This window comes from Heteronotia binoei, chromosome 7 (assembly GCF_032191835.1).
Source record: "Heteronotia binoei isolate CCM8104 ecotype False Entrance Well chromosome 7, APGP_CSIRO_Hbin_v1, whole genome shotgun sequence".
NCBI lineage: Eukaryota > Metazoa > Chordata > Lepidosauria > Squamata > Gekkonidae > Heteronotia > Heteronotia binoei.
In genome coordinates, this window is record NC_083229.1 from 113819456 (window position 1) to 113841784 (window position 22329).

Genomic DNA, 22329 nt, shown 5'->3' on the forward strand with positions numbered 1-22329 from the left:
GTTGGCTAAGCGCTGCAGCATCTTTTAAGTTATGTGCTTATTGTATATGTCATGACAGCTATAACATGATTAAGCTGGATCCAGGATTTAATTAGCAATAACTCTGGTTCTGTTGATATTTCTGTAACCTAAATGGCACAGCGGAATATACAAAGCCAACTCCAGGAGAAAAAAGTGAAATGTGCATTATCTTCTGCATATTTTCTACCATGGCTTTAAAAAATTGTATCTTCTACCATTTCAAAGGTTTAAAAAAATGGCATGCATACAAATCAGCACGACAGATTTTCAGAGAATGAATGAAGAAACTGATAGGTACACGCCAACCTATCCCAGAATCAGTGACAAAATAATTATACTTCCTTTGCACTCTAAATGCAATTTCGTACGTTGCTTTTCTTTCTTTTAAAAATGTTCTTGGGGCATCTATAATACCAGGCCTAGGATACAGTGGGAGCTCACAGAAGCACAGCTCCTGAACCTTTCTGAGAGTGCCACTTCCTTCTTCTGAGAGTTCCACCTCCTTGTCCATTGAATAGTAGGTGCAGCTGCATAACAATCCCTGGATGAGCTCCACCACCTATTTTTCTACAAAATGACCCCTGTATAATACTATTAACTTTCCAAGCTCTTATTTGTGACTCTGAAGTCTAAACAATTTATAGGAGTTTTGTGATTTTTAACGTGGATATGAAGCGTCAGGAATCAGTTTCTAGCAAGCGGCTGAATTTTAGAAAACAATCACAGCTCTCTCAAGAACAGAATCTGCAGGCTGCAGCAACTCGCTGGGATACGTAAGCCATAATATCAGATGATGGCTTTGTCATGTGATCATTTCCACTTGGCATACAAATATAGAACATGACCATAAAAAGTAACAGAACATTCGCCCTGCAAAGTAATTTATTGTAGTTGATGCAGGAGCAGCATGCCAGCTGGAATCACCGTCTTTGCTCTTGCTATTTTTGCATATACAGGGAATAAAGGGCTTCAGGATGGAAGAAATGTAAACAACTACTGGCAAAAAAGGCCCATCTGAACAAAACCAAACTGAGAAGGCAATTTTATTGTGATACGCTGGATTGCTTATGTATTGCATATGTATCACTGAAATTAATGATTGGGAGGGGGAATACAAGATTGTTTCTTTGGCTTGCCTTTAGAGTTGAGCCTTCTAACAGTCAAATGACAGCGATGCTCATCACAAGAGAGCCAGTTTGATGTAGTGGTTAAGTGTGCAGACTCTTATCTGGGAGAACCGGGTTTGATTCCCCACTCCTCCACTTGCACCTGCTGGAATGGCCTTGGGTCAGCTATAGCTCTGGCAGAGGTTGTCCTTGAAAGGGCAACTGCTGTGAGAGCCCTCTCAGCCCCACCCACCTCACAGGGTGTCTGTTGTGGGGGAGGAAGATAAAGCAGATTGTGAGCCACTCTGAGATTCGGAATGGAGGGCGGGATATAAATCTAATATCATCATAATCATCATCACAATCGCTTGCTTCTGAGCTCACTTGCATAGTCAGGGAGTGGACATTTCTCCCCAGAATGTTTTACCCTTTAAAACAGGCGCCCTTGAATCCAACATGACAGGAACTCGGTAAATCCCCTTGTCTCCGCAGTGCTGGGTCTTAAACTCTACAAAGCTGCTATGGCATAATCAGGCAACGAGCTGGCCCGCTCACGGCTTTACATTACTGAAGCAAACCCGTCTAGACAGCTGGATGACACAATTGCGAGCTTTTCTCTAGCATTTTACATTCTGTCATTTTCATTGGCTTTCCCCCAGTCTGTGAATTTTCGGCAAATTAATGGCTGGCTTTCCTGTTTGGATTCCACATTGGCTTTAAACAACAAGCATGCTCAGATGACATCTAATTGACAAAGTCGGGGGGGGGGGGAGTTCCTTTTCTTCTCTCTCCTGATCTGCTTGATGCAAGATCAGGTTTTCTTTATGCTGTACAAGCCATCTGCAAGCCTGTGAGACACAGTGAAATCAACGCTATTGCTTGTAACACCGAGAAATGAAAAGCTATCGCAATGCTTGCAGCTGCCACGCAAAACATATCGCACCCAACTAATCTTTAGCTTCTTTCAGTCCAAGCTTTTGAGTTTAAAATAAGTCACAGAATTCCCTATTAAAAAAAGAAAAGCAATCCCACTTTTCATACAATAAAGAGCAAGTAAGGTTCTCGTGTACAAGTCACATGGCATGGATCCTTTCTCAGGGTTCGGCAGATTTCCTGAGAAGTGTCCTAATATTAGTACTGCTGTGTCTTCAACTGCTGTTTGGTTTGTTCTTCCAGAGCAGGGGTTCCCAACCCCCAAACTGCGGACCAGTACCGGTCCGTGGCCTGTTTACAACCAGACCATGAGTTGTATAATTATTTCATTATATATTACAATGTAGTAATAATAATAAGACGACGACATTGGATTTATATCCTGTCTTTCACTACAAATCTCAGAGTGGCTCAAAATCTCCTTTATCTTCTTCCCCCACAACAGACACCCTGCGAGGTAGGTGGGGCTGAGAGAGTTCTCACAGAAGCTGCCCTTTCAAGGACAACTTTGCCAGAGCTATGGCTGACCCAAATCCATTCCAGCAGATGCAAATGGAGGAGTGGGGAATCAAACCCGGTTCTCCCAGATAAGAGTCCGCACACTTAACCACCACACCAAAATAAAGTGCACAACTGTATCATCCCAAACCATTGCACTGCCCCCTCCCCCTGATCCATGGGAAAATTGTCTTCCACAAAACCAGTGGCTGGTGCCAAAAAGGTTGAGGATCACTGCAAGACAGTTAAGGTCCCCATGGAATGATCAGGATAAACCCTGCCAAAATGTGCTGAACTTATAGCCAATTAAATTCCCATTTAACTTTCAAAAATATATATTTCCCCCAAAATGGATAACAATATAACCCACAAAACTATTCTATAAACTTCTACTGTCCTGGCCCCACTGATGGACCTCCTGATGGCACCTGGGGGTTTTGGCCACTGTGTGACGCAGAGTGTTGGACTGGATGGGCCACTGGCCTGATCCAACATGGCTTCTCTTATGTTCTTAATTATGAAAGTTAAATAGGATCCAGGAGTATGAAATTCTTACAAATACAGGGTTGGATCCAACCAGCTTTTCCACTGTGGAAAAGTAAAGAGGGGTTCCTCTTTGACCCCCAAAAAGGCTATTCTAGGGGATTGTGAGAGCTGCATAGACAAAAACCATATGGGACAGCCATTTTAATAAGGAGGGGTTTTGAGCCAGACTGAGGGCAAAAATTGGCTGCAGCTGCCAGACTCAAAGACCAAGGCATAAGAACATAAGAGAAGCCATGTTGGATCAGGCCAACGGCCCATCCAGTCCAACACTCTGTGTCACACAGTGGCAAAAAATTTTATATATACACACACACTGTGGCTAATAGCCACTGATGGCTCCATATTTTTATCTAAACCCCTCTTGAAGGTGGCTATACTTGTGGCCGCCACCACCTCCTGTGGCAGTGAATTCCACATGTTAATCACCCTTTGGGTGAAGAAGTACTTCCTTTTATCCATTTTAAACTGTCTGCTCAGCAATTTCATCGAATGCCCACGAGTTCTTGTATTGTGAGAAAGGGAGAAAAGTACCTCTTTCTCTACTTTCTCCATCCCATGCATTATCTTGTAAACCTCTATCATGTCACCCCGCAGTCGATGTTTCTCCAAGCTAAAGAGTCCCAAGCATTTCAACCTTTCTTCATAGGGAAAGTGCTCCAGCCCTTCATTCTAGTTGCCCTTCTCTGGACTTTCTCCAATGCTATAATATCCTTTTTGAGGTGCGGCGACCAGAACTGCACACAGTACTCCAAATGAGACCGCACCATCGATTTATACAGGGGCATTATGATATTGGCTGATTTGTTTTCAATTCCCTTCCTAATAATTCCCAGCATGACGTTGGCCTTTTTTATTGCAAACGCACACTGTCTTGACATTTTCAGTGAGTTATCTACCACGACCCCAAGATCTCTCTCTTGGTCAGTCTCTGCCAGTTCACACCCCATCAACTTGTATTTGTAGCTGGGATTCTTGGCCCCAATGTGCATTACTTTGCACTTGGCCACAATGAACCGCATCTGCCATGTTGACGCCCACTCACCCAGCCTCAACAGATCCCTTTGGAGTTCCTCACAATCCTCTCTGGTTCTCACCACCCTGAACAATTTAGTGTCAACCACAAACTTGGCCACTTCACTGCTCACTCCCAACTCTAAATCATTTATGAACAAGTTAAAGAGCATGGGTCCCAGTACCGAGCCCTGCGGCACCCCACTGCGAAGACTGCCCATTTATACTCACTCTCTGCTTCCTATTACTCAGCCAGTTTTTGATCCACAAGAGGACCTGTCCTTTTACTCCATGAGTAGAAGGCCTGCCTGAAAACAAAATCCTGCTACCTTTCCCAAATGGATCCCAAACAACCTGACATGGCATAGATCTAACGGATGAAATTTCACAAGTAGCACCACCAAAAAGGAGTACTGATGGCTTTTCAGCCACAGCTAATAAAAGGCAGTCCTGGTGAGAGACTCCACCTGCAGAATCTCAAAGTATTGTTTATAAATCTTGTCTCAATGAAGCAACCATACTCTGAACACTCGCATCAAATATTATAACAATGCTGTTGCAATATGGTAAGAAAAAAGACCAGAATTAGCAGAATAGTGATTCTAACTATATTCTGGTATTAATGGACATTTTGAGAAGCCATTTCTTTAAAGTATCTTTTGTAGAACATAATAGTAAAACTCTGCTTTATCTAGTGTTCCCAGCCTCCTGCCAGATTGGAGCTGGCTGGCAGGGGGAGGGGATCCCTACCCCAAAAGAGCTCCATCATACCCAAGGTGATGAATTCACCCAGAAGTGGTGTCATTGCACTGCTGGGCATGTTGCATGGAGGACACTCTAGCAATTTGGGCATGTTGCATGGGGGACACCCTATTCTCTGAATCTCAGAGGAGTTTACAATCTCCTTTACTTTCCTCCCCCACAACAGACAACCTGTGAGGTAGGTGGGGCTGAGAGAGCTCTTCCAGAGCTGCCCTTTCAAGGACAGCTCTGAAAGAGCTATGGCTAACCCAAGGCCATTCCAGCAGCTGCAAGTGGAAGGGTGAGGATTCAAACCTGGTTCTCCCCAGGGCTTTTTTGCTAGAATTGAGTTCCAGCTGGAATTGAGTTCCAGCAGGAACTCAATTGCATATTAGATCACACACCAGATATCACCACCATGCAGGGCTTTTCTGCTAAGAGGGCGGGATATAAGTCGAACGTAATTAATTAATTAATTAATCAATTAAATGAAATAAATAAATAAATGTGTGTGTGTGTGTGTATTTATTTATTTCTGGTAGAAAAAGACCAGCAGGAACTCATTTGCACATTAGGCCACACCCCCTGACACCAAGCCAGCCAGATCCTGCTTTGTGATCCTGCTCAAAAAAAGACCTGGTTCTCTTAGATAAGAGTCTGCACACTTAGCCAGTAACCATTACAAAACCAGTAACTATTACAACTGACTGATTACAGCGATAGTACAAGATCTAGAACGGTCTGGTTTTAAACATTAAAGTGTTCTTAGTGTTTGAGATTTCTTCTGCCAATTTATTTTGTACAAGTAACAAGTTTCATGTCTGCACAATAAATGAATCAATCATTTAAGACCTATGCAGCAGCCAGAAATACATAATCCAAACTTGGTTCTGTCAGAACAAATTTGAGCAGATCACCACTGCCAACTTCTGTTTCTAACATCCAAAAAAAGCCAGTAGAAATATATATATATATTCACTACCATGTAACAACAGATCTCTCACACATCTTACCTCTTGAGGTTCTTGATATTGCGAAGTTATCAAGAGAAATGCTCTTTGTGCTTGAAAAGCTGCACGGACCATTTCTGCCTGAATCAAAAAGAAAAGAAAAGAATGAGCTGAATTATGAATATTTAAACTCACAATACTTTGGACATTACTAGGCATTTTATACATTCACTGTTTGAATATGCTTTGATTTGCAAATCCACATTTTATACAAGCTTCTCTTTTTAACATACAGATTTAACATCAAAGCAGATTAATGCATTTGCAAATGACAAAGAACCTTATAGTTTGGCATTACGCATGGCAGAGCGTTAAAGTGTTGGACTAGGATCTAGGAAATCCAAATTTAAATCCCCGCTCTGCCGAGAGATCTTGCTGGGTGACCTTGTGCCAGTCACATACTCTCAGCCTAACCTCCCTCACAGGTTTGTTGGGAGGATACAATGGTGAAGAGGGGACCAATGCAAGCCACTTTGGGTTTCCACTGAGGGAAAAGGTAGGATATAAATAAAATGATTTTTATATGGGGGCAACCTGTTTTCTTGTGATATCATTTGAAAAAGAGCTCTCTCTCTCTCTTTCTGGTGTAATGTAAAACAGTGGTCCCCAACCTTCTTGGCACCAGGGACCGGTTTTGTGGAAGGCATTTTTTCCATGGACTGGGTGGGTGGGGGGTGATGCTTTGAGGATGATACAATCGTGCACTTTATTTTGGTGTGGTGGCTAAGCGTGCAGACTCTTATCTGGGAGAACTGGGTTTGATTCCCCACTCCTCCACTTGCAGCTGCTGGAATGGCCTTGGGTCAGCCATAGCTCTCTCAGAGGTTGTCCTTGAAAGGGCATCTGCTGTGAAAGCACTCTCAGCCCCACTCACCTCACAAGGTGTCTGTTGTGGGGAAGAAGATAAAGGAGATTGTGAGCTGCTCTGAGATTCAGAGTGGAGGGCAGGATATAAATCCAATGTCGTCATCTTATTATTATTATACAACTCATGGCCCAGTTGCTAACAGGCCACGGACCGGGACCGGTCCATGACCCAGGGGTTGGGAACCCCTGATGTAAAATAGACAGAGTAGATTTAGAAGTGAAATAAAACATCAAAAGTCAATCTTTAAAACCAATACATCAATTTAAAAAAGGTTTAGGTTAGAGGTGCAAATCACCGGTCAGTCAAGACAAATATAGCAGCAACCATCTCCTACATTCAGCCCCAGGAGGGCTTGTGTTTATTCAGACTTGTGTGAAAGTTGTCCCGGAAGTTTCTACAGGCGTCAGAGAGTATCATCCGACTCATTCTGGCCTACTGCCACAAAGATATCACTTAGCTAGTATGGCAGGTTGTTCAGCGGCAGATATTCTTCAAACGACCAGTTCAAGAACTTCTGCAAGCTCCAATTCAGGCACCATGACAGTTCAATGTTCAGAAGCAGTAGAAGGGCTTCTAGTGTCCTGGCCCCACTGATGGACCTCCTGATGGCAACTGGGTTTTTTGGTCACTGTGTGACGCAGAGTGTTGGACTGGATGGGCCATTGGCCTGATCCAACTTGGCTTCTCTTATGTTCTTAAGCAGTACTGAGTATTCACAAGCTACTTACTTGACCCAGATATAATCAATTACAAGGCTGGTTTAGTCAAATGTCAACAAACCCATGACAGTAACAAATTTAGGACACGGGAAATCTATATTTTAAAAAAATTAGCTTCGAGTATGACCCTCTCACAGCCTACCAAGGTTCGCAGTAGGCTTGCCAGTCCATAGGTCTTGGCGGAGGATCCCCTGGTTTTGCAGGCTCTGGGGAAAGCCCTGCCCCAACAGCCACCATGTGCCTTTAAATCTTAGTACTAACATGGCTGAATGGGGTGGGATGAGCCAGCAAAGCCACATGGCTGTTCCTAGTGAGTCTGTGAAGCTGTGAAAAAGGAAAAGAGCCCAGTCCCTCCATTTGTTTTACATTCCTTTCAGAAGTTGTTTGCATAGTAAAGAGTAAACTAGAACTTTTTGTTTCCTGTATTAATCTGAAGAAGTTGGTGGAAATACAGCAGATAGTTACATTCAGCAACTCCCATGAGTAAATTGCCCCATGAAACCACAGAAGTGTATGCTTGCAAACTGCATTTATTTTGGCTGCTTTGTGAGTGTGTGTGTTCACTTTCATTTAGTGGAAATGCAGACAGCTGCTGGGGGATGAGGAAATGAAGACTGTATTCAGGGGAAATGTACTGCTGTATTTTTGTTTACTTATTTTTTGAGAATGGAAAAGTCTCCTGACTTCACCCCCAAAGTTCCCAAGTATTTTCTGAGCTGGACCTGGTAACCCTAGTTCACAGTGAACTTCAAGGCCTGCTTTGAGGATATCTGAGCCGGAACTTATAAAAGCGCTTCATGCAACAGAAATAATAAACTTCAATAATAACTTGCAGTTGCAATCGTTTAAGGAATCAGTCTTTTAATGCATTTTTAAAATAAATCTTAAAAAGCAGAATTCCTTGTACAAAAAAGAGTGCTTCTGCTTTTTAAGCATGTTTCCGTTTTCAACACCCTGTTAAAAATTAAGAAGATACCCTTCCACAGGCTTGGGCCGCTAGAAGCTCAAAGCAGTAGAAAGAATAACCCTTTGATGAACAATGAGCAAGGGAAAAAAGTAAGACAGCTGCAGAGACAGTGTTATATTCTACTGCTGAATAACTGGTGTTAACACTATTATGACATAGACCCTTCTGATATCTAAACAGGGCTAGCTGTAAGTAATCTTGTATGTATTTGTACAAAACCAGCATAAAAGTATTCTGAATAAATGAAATCCAATCGCCAGGATCCTTAGGCAGCTAAGTTCTGACTTATGTTTATGCAGGACAGAATACAGATTCTGTTGACATATTACCCACCCTTTTGCCAAATGAGCTTTCTACCTAAACTGACATGGATGTAAACCTTGAGTATTCAACTAGTGTTGCCAATCCCCAGTTGGGGGCAGGGGATCCCCCAGTTTGGAAGCTCTCCCCCTGCTTCAGGGTTATCTGAAAGTGGGGTGTATGTGTTTGAATGTTTGCTGGGCACTCCATTATACCCTATGGAGATTGGTCCCCATAAGGTATAATGAAGAAATTATTCATGGGTATCTGGGGCTTGGTGGGGCCCGTTTTTTGAGGTAGAAGCACCAAATTTTCAGCATAGCATCTGGTGCTTCTCCTCAAACACCCCCTCCCCCAAGTTTCAAAAAAGATTGGACTGGGGGGAGGGGTCCAAATCTATGACCCTCAAAAGAAGGTGCCTCTATCCTCCATACTTTCCAATGTAAGGAAGGCATTTAAAAGGAGCGGGGTTCCTTTAAATGTGATGGTCAGAACTCCCCTTTGGAATTGAATTGTCCTGTCACAACCTGGCTCCTGGCTCCACCCCCAAAGATATTTCCTGAGTCAGACCTGGCAACCCTATATCCAACAGACAATTGTGTTGAGGGTGCTGAAAGGAGGGGCCAAGTACCTATGTCAGAGCACCAATGACAGCAGGAACTTCCACTCTGGGGAAACCATTTGGCATATTTTAATAATGAAGAAAAGGAGTTTTTATAGACCCTTAAAAGGGGAATTAAGGATAAAGGAACTCTGGACTGGCAGAGCTCATTTTCTGGCATGCCCATTGGCACTGAACCCTGATCAACTATTTATGTTATAGCAAAAAAAAAGTGTATTTTAAATTTTATGTTATATCCAGAGCACTATTTCACTTAGAATATTATATCTATCAATGTTACTACCTTACACATGATGTTAGAGGCCATGAGCAAGATGACGTGCTCCAGTTCCAGAAGGAGTCGGGTGGCAGAAATGTTTTGCTTTGCTTGTGGGATGCCCTGTTCCACTCCCTGCCAAACTACGAAAATCAACGGGCAAGACACTCTTTCACCCCAATGTCTCTCACGATGCTGTTGTTAACGGGAGGACACCACTGCAGGTTCTTTGGTGGTAATAATAAACAAAGTTATTTGGAATTTTGTCACCAGAATTTACCTCTAAGTAACTACGTCTAGGGCTCAGTGACAAATCAAGGCTTTTTGTGTAGCAGGAAGTCCTTTGCATATTAGGCCACACACCCCTAATGTAGCCAATCCTCCTGGATCTTACAGTAGGCCCTGTACGGAGAGCCCTGTCAGCTCCAGGAGGATTGGTTACATCAGGGGTGCGTGGCCTAATATGCAAAGGGGTTCCTGCTACAAAAAAAAAAAAAAGCCCTGGTGACAAGGCTGGTCACACAGCACCAGGGCTATCACTTCCAGGTCCTCTCCGGCCACCGGTTGAGAGTAGGGACAAGAGCTGCACAGAGCGCTTGCATGAGAATGCTTGTTGCTTTAAACTGAGGATCCACCAAGACTGTGCAGGGATTTCATTGGACCGCCTTGCAAATCTGACTGTTCTATTCTTTGGAACAATGTGTCTGACTATACTTTGTGGGGGATTTATTTTGGGAAGGAAGAGGGAGTTACACTGGAGGAAGCAGCACACTGCAGAGTATGTTGAAACAGACAGAACTCTGTTCTTTTTCTCCCCATCTGCTCTAGCTAAATGTCAAGTAAGAGAGTCTAACTTAATTTTCCTACTTCAGAGTTCCTAATACAGTGCACCAGCAATGATGGAGAATCAGTCTGCCTGCCTGATTTAACAAGAACTATTAAAAAGGGCTTTTCTGTGCAGGGTTTTCACTGCACAAAATGATTTTACAAACCTGCTTGGATAAATTATGGACTGTGGTCTATGCTGCCGTATTATACTATACCGGGGTGGCCAAACTAGCTTAACATAAGAGCCACATAGAATGTCAGACATTTGAGAGCTGTAAAACATGAACGTCAGATGTTTGAGAGCTGCAAGACGGAGAGAAGGAAGGAAGGAAGGAAGGAAGGAAGGAAGGAAGGAAGGAAGGAAGGAAGGAAGGAAGGAAGGAAGGAAGGAAGGAAGGAAGGAAGGAAGGAAGGAAGGAAGGAAGGAAGATAGGGAGGGGAAAAGAAAGCAACTTTAAATGCATTCTCCAAGCTGCCAGCTGGCTTGGAGAAATTATTTAAAGAGAAAAATACCTTCTCCAAACAAGATGACAGGGCGGGCTTCAAGAGCCATAGTTTAGCTACCCCTGTACTACACTACACTACACTACACTACACTACACTACACTACACTACACTACACTACACTACACTACACTACACTACACTACACTACTTATTGTGAGTAGGATCCTATGGGTGTAAATTCTGTACCATTTAATGGGTAATGCGAATACTAATGCTATGATTTAGTTCTTTCTGGTGTCTTCTAAAATCCTAATGCATTTGGTTACTGAATGTCCCATTTTGTCAACTGTACTGAATCATCGCCTTGAGTCCCTGTGAGAAAGGTGGACTGCAAACAGCACAGATAAATAAATACATAAGTAAACCAGAAGACAGGAACAACAGTGCTAAAGGCACGACCTTGCTCCTTGGTTAAGACAAAACTGTATATTTACTTGGGTTATATAATACAATTCAAAGATATGAGCATTAATAAAACAAATCAATTCCCTCCTCATTCAAAAGTAGATTTATTTACACAGCACTTGCTCGGTGCTTTAGAATGATCTTTTCTCTCTTTTTTTAAGCCACCTTTTGCATGGTATTATACTGTTCTGAGGGTTAACAAATGACATTTTTGTCTCATTATTTCCTCCTCTTGTTGCGCACCCCTCTACAATAGAAACACCTCTCCCTAATGCTGACTTCAAAAACCTAGAAAATGCTCCTCATAAAAGTGCAGACTCAAGTGCTTTCTCACTGAGGACAATGACATCATTGCCCTGACTCAATTGTTCCTGATACGGCCCGAGGGCGGCCATTCACAGGCCTTTGGATATAACCAGATTAACTTGGGGGCACGTGCCTTCGGCTGCTCTGTGAGCATATTGCTGTGCTAATCATGAAGTAGCCAAAGAATGGATTTAACAGTCTGTGAGGAAATAAAGTGAGATAAATGGTGACAGTATTTTCCAGCATGTCAGAAAGCAGGTACTCATTATCCCCTGAAATCAAAGTTCAAGAAATCAACCAGACTGGACTTTGTAGAACCTTCCCCCCCATTCATCAAATCCTTTGGAAATCTACCATGGTCTTGTGCTCAACAAGCCAAAGCAAAATTGACAACCCACCCCTGGCTTTTCTATGTAGATCAGGGGTGGCCAAACTTGCTTAACATAAGAGCCACACAAAATAAACATCAGATGTTTGAAAGGTGCAAGGAAGGAAGGAGGTGAAGGAGGGTGGAAAGAAAGCAACTTTAATTTCAAATGCATTCTCCAAGTTGCCAGCTGACTTTGCTTAGAGAAGTCATTTAAAGAGACAAATGCCTGCTCCAAGCTGGCCGACAGGGCAGTGAGGGCTTTAAGAGCTACACAACATGTGTGAAAGAGCCACAGTTTGGCCATCCCTGATGTAGAGTAAAATAATCATACTTTAATTTGCCCTGGGGTCATTTTGTGGAAAAGTGGGTGATGGAGCTCATTCGGGGATTGTTATGCAGCTGCACCTACTATTCAACGGACAAGGAGTTGGAACTCTCAGAAGGAGGAGGTGGAACTCTCAGATAGGTTCAGGAGCTGCACTAGGTCCTATGAGCTCCCACTGAATCCAAGGCCTGAATTTACCATACATATACCCCAGCACATCTTATGCTCACAGTTAAACTCAACATTCACAGCCGCTAACAACAAAACCAACAAAGAAGTAAAGCAGCTCAAATAGCAAGTACCCAGCTCAACTGACCCTATAGTATGAGTAAGTAAACCAAACCCAACAATTGATGAATCTAAACTTTTATAGCCACTGTACTTTGTGGTAGCAATTTCCCCCTTCTTAAAAATATAAACCCCACCATTCTTAAGAAGTCCTCCATAAACTGCTTCGTATTCATCCTCATGTTTGTTTATACTTTGAACCGATTCTCCATGATGAATGCCAATAAAGAAATCTAACCAGATACCTTTACATAATATAATGTTTTTCTATAAGTACTCTGACAGATTACTATCCCGATCAATCAGGTATGTGAAGACTTTCTGGGCAACAGGTGCTTTCTGAAACAATATATAACCTCCTTTTCAACTCTCTATGAAAATGGAGCAGCTGCAATCATAATGCCCGGGACACATGGCCTATAAGACATGTGGAAGAAAAACATTCATTGTCTGACTTGTTAAGGTAAAGCACAGATGTCGGAACAACACCCAAGTCCCATAAGGCTGCTGTCGTCTCTGTTTCATGATGCTGATTTAGACACTAAGCTCGCAGACAAATTTAACAAGGGGCAAAATATGCTCAGCAAGACACCTGGAAGCTATCAATCTGAGAGATACATCTATCATAAATCATTCATTTCTTATAATGAATATGCATTATCTGTACTTAAGTGATTCTGTTTATGTATCTGATTAAGCCTACTTAACCATCAACCTGTAACAAACTCATGCTGCCATACATATATACATCACAGTATTGCCGGGACCACGGAGGAGATAAAACCACAACAAAGATAAAACTCTCCATGTAAAACACAATTCTGACTTTGTAATGAATAGTATCAAAATACAAAAAGAGTATCAACAATACATAGCATATCAGTCATGCACAAAGTTAAAACCTCATAAGCTCCACAATGCTACTGTCCTTATGTGGCTCAAAGGCACTACATTATATTCCAGTGTAGTATTTGAAAAAAGGTCCAATGGAGAGCCGGTCTGCATCTGATGTTTATTATGTGCCATTTTCTAGGTCCAGTAGGAGCACTGTGGAGCTTATGAGGTTTTAACTTTGTGCATGACTGATATGCTGTGTGCTGTCGATACTCTTTTTGTATTTTGATACTAACTATTCATTACAATGTCAGAATTGTGTTTTACACTGAGAATTTTATACGCATATATATTATTGCAAGACTTCATCTATTTATATATTTACAACCATTTTTTTTTTGTAACAGGAACTATAAGGCCATACCCACATGATGTAGCCCAGGGGTGGCCAACAGTTGCTCTCCAGATGTTTTTTTTGCCTACAACTCCCATCAGCCCCTGCCAGCATGGCTGATGGCTGGAGCTGATGGGAGTTGTAGGCAAAAAACATCTGGAGAGCTACCACTGGCCATCCCTGATGTAGCCAATCCTCCAAGATGTTTTTGTAGGCCCTGTAAGAAGAGCCCTGTAAGCTCTTGTAGGATTGGCTATATCAAGGGTGTGTGGCCTAATATGCAAAGCCCTGGCTAATAGTATTCCATCGTTTACTGAATGTCCCATCCTCTTGATTGCACTGACTCACTCAGTGTAATCCACTTTGAGCCCCAGTGAGAAAGGTAGAATATAAATGATGGAAATAAATTTTAAAAGCTCATTGGGTGACCTTGGGCCTGCCAATGTCTCTCGGCCTAACTTAATGTCACTCGGATGTTGCGAGCATCAATAGAGAGGGGACAACCACATGAGCCACCTCTGAGCTTCATGGAAAAGGGTGGTGGTGGGGAATCACTCAAAATAAGAAAGATGTGAATTAGATGTGAATTATATTCACCCTGGGTGCAAAATCATGAATTACATCTTTTTAAGACCTCCGGTAAAAGCAACCTGCCAGCACGGTAAACGTTCAATGATTATAACAGAAGTGCATCTAACAGCTATTGAAAGAATGGAAAAAAACTGAGACTTTGGACCACACAAGGCACATAATACTCATACAACAAACAATCATTTTTGCCACCACCTTTTTATTCAGAGACAATCATAGGGCCTAACTACATGTTATATACAGTTTATGGATCCACCTCGGCTACTGTCCAACTGATGTGCATTCAAAGTTCCCTGGTGGAAAATGCCCTCAAGTCACAGCTGATTTAGGGTGGACTTGTAGAGTTTTCAAGGAAAGAGGCATTCAGAGGTGGTTTGTTATTGCCTGCCTCTGCATAGCAACCCTGAACTTCCTTGGTGCTCTCCATCCAAATACATCAGGGCAAGGAAGTTGAATTTTTAAATTTTCAGGCACATTGGCTGAATACAGACTGCCACTTTGGGTCAACTCAAGAGACGCCGCTGAAGTCGACCCAAAAAAACCCTTCCAGACGGCAACATCTGGCGGTCATCCCGATCGCATACTCACCCCGTCCTCGAGGCTGCTCCACCTGCCTCAAAAAGGCACCACAGCAAAAGTGGTGCCTCTTCTCTAGGGGCGTCTCCGAGGCGTCTCCCAGCCATCTGGAAGGCTGGGGAGCCACGAACGGGACGTGTGAGCGTTCCAGATGCTCCCTGGGTGTTCTCAGCCTGCCCCTTTTTCGAGCACCATCCGGAAGCTCCAGGGCGCTCTATTTCTGGCCAGCTTTTTCAGGGCAGCTGCAAGCCACTCCAAACCAGCCTTCTGTTACCAGCCATAGTGATGCAATTTGCATCAGGACTTAAGCCTTCCCCTCTGCACCAAGTTCCTAACATGAAACGGCCATGGGGGGGCACTGTTTTGCCTCCTGGGGAAAGTTACGTGCAGGGCTTTATTTATAGCAGGAACTCCTTTACATATTAGGCCACACACCCCTGATGTAGCCAATCATCCAAGAGCTTACAGGAGGCCCTGTAATAAGAGCCCTTTACGCTTGGAGGATTGGCTACATCAGAGGGGTGTAGCCTATAATATGCAAAGGAGTTCCTGCTACAAAAAAAGCCCTGGTTATGTGAACTGCTGGGCTACATGCAATCTCATGCGTTCGATAGCTTTCCCCAAGAGGGCAAATGGCAGCTCCCCAGGGCCATTTCAGATAGAGAAAATGATGCAGAGGGGAAGTCCCAATCCAAATTGGGCTGCCATACATACCTGAGAATCCAAGTTCCAACAGTGGAATAACAGTGTGCCTCAGCTCAACACAATCCAGTGCAGGCAGACCCATAACCACTACAATATCTAGTTAGGCATTTGGCTGTTACCCAGTTGAGAAAAATACTTACATGTATCTTCACATCCCCATCAAGGATCTTACTGTTCCTTAGAAAATCAGCCACACTGCCGTTCAGGATTCTGTCGAAAGCTTCAACATAGGGGGCTACACCTGTGAAAGAAAAGAGAAGTGGCTGGTAATGCCTTTTATGTTTTGAATGCCTAACTAGGCAATGTAAGAACATAATACAGCTGCGAAAAATTTGTACACAATTACTGCCACAGAATAAGAACTTAAGAGAAGCCATGTTGGATCAGGCCAGTGGCACATCCAGTCCAACACTCTGTGTCACACAGTGGCCCCCAAAAAACAGGTGCCATCAGGAGGTCCATCAGTGGAGCCAGGACTAGAAGCCCTCCTACTGTTGCTGTAGCTAATAGCCACTAATGGACCTCTGCTCCATATATTTATCCAATCCCCTTGTGAAGCTGTCTATGATCCTAGATGCCATCACCTTCTGTGGCAGTGAATTCCATGTGTTAATCACCCTTTGGGTGAAGAAGTATTTCCTTTTATCCATTCTAACCCAACTGTTCAGCAATTTCATTGAGTGTCACCGAGTTCTTGTATTGCGAGAAAGGGAGAAAAGTACTTCTGTCTCTACCTTCACTATTCCATGCTTAATCTTGTAAACCTCTGCCAGCAAAATCAGTTATACACTCGGCATATGTTTAATAGTTAGACAGCACTGGTTAGAAAACATATCGCCACCATTTCATTCTATCCTGAGGAAGATTTATTATTTATTATTATTACTTTAAATTTCTATCCCGCCCTCTACACAAGCGGACTCAGGGCAGCTGACAAACATTCATATTCACAAGTTAAAACCAATAAAACATAATTACAATGTAAGATTTTAAAAACATTTCATGGTGCTGTATCACTATAATATAAGTGAGTTCTTCTTTTCTGACGGTGATCACCTAGTACTCTATATGATGTCGGGTGGCAGTTCTCTCCCGGCTAGATATCAAAGGCCTGTCGGAACAGTTCGGACTTACAGGCCCTGCGGAAAGTGGAAACATCCTGCAGGGCCCTTATGGCCTTCGGGAGAGCATTCCACAATTCTGGTGCTGCCACCGAGAAGGCCCTAGCTCACATCGAACACAACCTAGCCTCCTTTGGTCTAGGGATGGACAATAGATTTTTTTTGTCTCTGAACGATAAGGAGATGTGGGCATCAGATGAAACTCTTGGCAGACCTCAGTGACATACAGTTGTCAGCCTCCAGGTGAGTAGTAAAAGAAAGCCAAAACTTTCGTGATTACTAGCCTCAAACATAAACAAATTCCAAGAAACTATCAAGATTAATATAATATATACTGAAAACTGGCAAAAGTCAATGCAGTCATTTAAACAACACAGAACAGCTTAGAAAGCCATCAGAAATAAAATCCAACTCATAAGAAATCCAATGCTGTTTTCTCATGAGGAAAGCTGATGGTAAGAAGAAGATATCCAAATAATCCAATTTTGCAACAAGGCTGTACAAATGTCCTTGTTTCACAGTTGCATCTTCAAGCTTCACAAATTCATTACAGATAACAAGAAAGAACGCCAGAAATTCTTTCTCAATTCACTTTGTAGCAAGTAAATGCATTATTTATTCAAAACATTTATTCCACTTCTTCTGGAGAAAATGGCTCTTTTGGAAGGTGGACTGCATAGCATTATATACTCTACTAAGGTGTGTCTCCTTCCTAAACCCCACTCTCTCGGGCTCCACTCTCAAACCTTTCTTTCTTTCTTTCTTTCTCTCTTTTTCTTCCTTCCTTCCTTCCTTCCTTCCTTCCTTCCTTCCTTCCTTCCTTCCATACAGCCTATTTAATTTAATTTGCAATTCATACCCCACCCTATCCAGCAAGGTGTGCTCAAGGCGGATTACAACATTAAAACATTGCAATAACAATAAATAAAACATATACAATTAAACACAACAAATGTAAAATATCTCATAAACATAATACATAAATAGAGGGTCATAACTCCAACAATAATACAGCCAGAGGCCACAGTTCAGCAGCTGGTACGACTTCAGCTAGTACTTGACATTTTGAGACCACTATTGGCTCAGAAGTGTTCAGTGTGGTTAAAATATATCAGTCATCCATCCTGATAGTTTTCTCACAGAGACAGGCTTGTGCAGCTCCCCTGTTTCTGCTGCAGTTGCCAGAACACCACAGGAGCAGTGCGGCTGCTGCTTCTTAGTTTGCACATTCTCAGTACTATCTGTGACTAATGTATGCTCACGCATTTGAAAAATACTTCTCTTTTTTCCTCCAAGTGTCTTGAACTGTTCTGACTTGTACCACCAGACAAAAAATAGGTTTATATAAATGAAGCTATGGATCAGAGGTTAGGCTGTCTGTTTAGTATCATTCATCTTTTCCCTCACTTTTAATTCCAAAGAATTTCTGGGCTTCATTCATGTGATAAGTGTATATGCTTGCCTAGCTTTTTCTTATATGAAACTCTTTTAAATGGATTTAATGGTGAAGAACAAACCACCCTTTCCCAACCTTACAGAGGTGTTGAACGCATTTGTTATGAGGGATGGATCTGACATAAATGTCACTTTGTTGGACCAGGCTATGCATGCCATAAAAGGTATGGGAGATATAAACTTTATAAAGGTGATTTCAGATGCCAAATGGCAATAGCAAGCTTGATTGGATTAAGTGTGATATACAGAGGGGTAGAAGATGTGGAGATACCAACATTGATAATGAGACAGGAAACCTAGGTCTCTATTCCATCCAGGAGGATTCAGTCCAAGAGGATGCAAAACATAAATGGCCATAAGTCTGGCATAAGAAGCCACAACATTCAGTTTCTGACCAAAGAATAACAGTGCTCTTACAAAGGAATTTCAAAGGGAGATTAGAAAGAGACTGCTGAATTGCACTTGATTATGAAGCTCAAGACAGTGTATCCTCCTGGACTGAATTGAGAGCTAGTTTTCCTGTCTCATTACCAATGTGTATTATCATTTGTATCTGAAATCACTTCACTCTCCAAGATATAAAGACCAATTCAAGTGTTCTAATTCCTAATCAGGGTTTTTTTTGAAAGAAAACAAAATCAAGATAGGAACAGAGAAATCCAATCTTTTTTTTTAGCATTTCAGAATTAGCCAAAATAATTTCCTTAACGTAAATTGTGCTTTTCAGAAGAATTTATCCATCCACCTTTCCTCCCCCACCCTGAAGAAGTTTATACCTGGAATAAAATGTTGTTGGACTTAAATCTGCCATGGGGCTCCAACTTTGTTTCTCTCTCTCCCTTCCCCCTCCCTTCCTCCCCAAAAGAGGAGGGGCAGCCCCAGAGAAGGAAGCAGAAGCTCTGTGTGTGTGAGAGAGAGTGAGAGTGAGAGAGAGAGAGAGAGAGAGAGAGAGAGAGAGAGAGAGAGAGAGAGAGAGAGTTGTCTTTATACCTCTCCCATACAAAGCAGGAAGCAACCTCTGAGGGAACGGGGCGGGGAAGGGAGGCAAAAGACAGGAAACAAGAAGTAAAGAGCCACTGAATGAGCTGGGGAGGAAGTAAGCTGCTGTGGGTCTGTAGCAGCAGCCCTGGAAAAGGAAGGAGAAGGAAGTTGCTCATGGGACAGATCTGAGCCCTGTGGGACCAGATCCATCCCATGGGCCATATGTTTGACACCCCTGATTTAGGACTTTGTGTCAGGCTTCACAATGAGCTCAGATAGTGGCCTACTAACAGTACCACTCTCAATAGAGTTAATCCAATTTAAGCCATTAATTTCGATGTGCTTTAGAGTGGAGTAACTATACAAAGGATCGCACTACAGATCTGTTTCTACTTTCAGTACTAAGTTCCACAGATCATAACTTAGAGTTTGAAAAGAAGCACTTTACAATTCATAGTTAAATCTAATTTTATCACTTTTAGCAAAGGGTGGGTGCTACCACAGGTATTCCATTAAAAATACTACAGGTATTCAATTAAATATAAAAAAGATAACATAGATCAGAGTTGAATGAAGTCAGTGGTATTAAAAAAATCAAAGTGAACACATCCTGCTTTGGGGTCCTCTCCCCATTCGTAGAAAAAGCTCTGCAGAACTCATCTGCATATTAGGCCACACCCCTGATGTCATCTGCATATTAGGCCACACCCCTGATGTCAGCATTGTTTCACAAAGGGCTTTTTTTGTAGAAAAAGCCCAGCAGGAACTCATTTGCATATCAGGCCACAACCCCTGACGTCAGGTCAGCCAGAACTGCATCCCTGTGCATTCCTGCTCAAAAGAAGCCCTGGTCTTCAGCCCGTTTATCAAGTTTCCTTCCAGCCAACAACACATAGCCTGTCACTGTACATTTTCCATATAAGATCAAAACATATAGTGCAGGGCTTTTTAGTAGCAAACTCCTTTGCATATTAGGCCACACACCCCTGATGTAGCCAATCCTCCACGAGCTTACAGGGTTCTTAGTACAGGGCCTACGGTAAGCTCCAGGAGGATTGGCTACATCAGAAGTGTATGGCCTAATATGCAAAGGAGTTCCTGCTACTAAAAAAGCCCTGTGTATTGATAATTTACCTGCAGGAGAAAGGCGGGATCATTCCAGTACCAGTAATTTACCAGTAATTTATTGTATGGTCAAAGACCAGCATAGATAAAATACTACAAAGTTACTGATAAAAATGACTACAGAATTAAAAGAAAGAATAATATAGACAGACAGTAGTATAATAATTTACATAAACTCCAATAACAAAAGTAACTGATGGATTTTATAGGCTGTTGCACAAAATTTTGTGACTGAGGCTGTAGTTGTTGGGTTTCTGTCTTCTAGGCGTATCCTACCATACTGAAAGGTAGGATTAAATATAAATCAGATTCACTTGAGGTAAAAAAAAATGGCAACCACAGCATAGCATTTAAAGTTCTCAGCTTTCCAATTAAAGAAAACTGGATCATACCTCCATCAACTCCATTGACAGTTCCACATTCCATTCCAGCAACCTTGTGTACATTTGTCAACAACGACTCAAGCTTAACTACAGCACTTTCCAGCCGTTCCATCAAAGCCTGCGTCTCTGCCATCCTGCAAAACTAAATAAACACACAAACATTATTTGCTGTTTCATTTCAAGTACAGACTTCAGAGAACTGTGTTATCTAAATCAACTTTCCTTCAGCATTAAACAGCAGGTGTTTTCCATATGGTTAATATGTTATCACCAAAGCAATCTTTACACATCAGATTCCAAATATGTGTTATTTTAACGTAGATTGCATTTGTTGGTATTTGATCTCTGTTAGATATTAAACATAAGAACAAACAAAATACTCAACGTTGGTTACATTCCAAAGCTTCCTTAATTTATTTCACGAGTTCCACACATTTCATGTTGCTCACTTAAGGTTGTGAACGCTTTATCCTGCTGAGTGATTTGAAGGATGTGCATGTGTTATTTTCTAATAAACATATTTGCTAAAGGTGTAAATGCCTAAGAGCTATCAAATAGCAAAGACTAGAATGAGTACAGTTCTAGCATTCACAATGCTTCGAGTAACTAATTAAAATTGACCGCCCTGTAAGCTTGCAGCATTATCTCCAATATTACAGATACTGAGTTGAGAGAGCAACAGGGTGAACTAGCAGGGCTGGATTTGAACTAGGGACCTCCATGTTCCCTGTCAGTATGTCACACCACCAACTGAAGCCAAGATGAATTCCTAAATAAATGAGTCTAGGAGGTGCTCTAATTTTTTTTTTAATTCCAGAATTAACATTTATAGACTAGAGCCTACTTCTTTCAGATCCAGCTAGTGGATCTACTATGCAGATATTTACATAGAAAGATTGGGGAAGGGGAGAAATCAGTACGGTCAAGAGACCAAAAATCCAGCAGAGGTAGGGTTGCCAGCCTCCAGGTGGGGCCTGGAGATCTTCTACTTTTACAACTGATCTCCAGCTGGCTGAGATCAGCTCCCCTGGAGAAAATAGCTGCTTCGGAGGGTGGACTCTATGGCATTGTACTATGCTGAGGTCCCTCCTCTCTCCAAACCCTGCCCTATCCCGGATCCACTCCTAAAGTTTCCAGGTATTTTCCAACACAGACCTGGCAACCCTAGCTACCAGCCTCCAGGTCAGGCCTAGATTTCTCCCAGAATCATAACTGATCTCCAGTCCACACTAGCTAAAGCAGGAGTGTCAAACATGTGGCCCAGGGGCCGAATTAGGCCCCCCAAGAGCTCCTATCAGGCCCCCGAGCAACTGGCTGTCGTCTGTTTCTTTCCTCCTCTCTCTTGCTTCCTTCTGCATCACAGCTTACCTTTCCAGGCTTGCTCAATAGCACAGGAGCTATGGCACAAAGACTCTATTTCTCTATTTTCTCCATTGATTGAGGCTCCTCCCTTGGGGAGGAAGGGGGGGAAGGAGAGCTTGTTTTGCCAGGCTCTCTCAATTGCACAGCAGAGCTACTGAGCCAAGCCTTTCTCCCT

The 22329-nt window shown here is 42.4% G+C and overlaps 1 protein-coding gene across 1 annotated transcript in view; it reads right to left on the reverse strand.

Annotated features, from left to right (window-relative positions):
- Nucleotides 1-20933, reverse strand: part of CAP2 (cyclase associated actin cytoskeleton regulatory protein 2) — a 47532-nt gene extending 26599 nt beyond the window's left edge. The window contains exons 1-3 of the mRNA XM_060244244.1: nucleotides 20802-20933; nucleotides 15868-15968; nucleotides 5870-5947 (exon numbers count right to left, since the gene is read on the reverse strand). Coding sequence (XP_060100227.1) covers nucleotides 5870-5947; nucleotides 15868-15968; nucleotides 20802-20925 — 303 coding nt within the window. The 5' untranslated portion in view covers nucleotides 20926-20933. The remainder of the gene's footprint in view (nucleotides 1-5869; nucleotides 5948-15867; nucleotides 15969-20801) is intronic.
- Between the last annotated feature and the right edge of the window lie 1396 nt (nucleotides 20934-22329).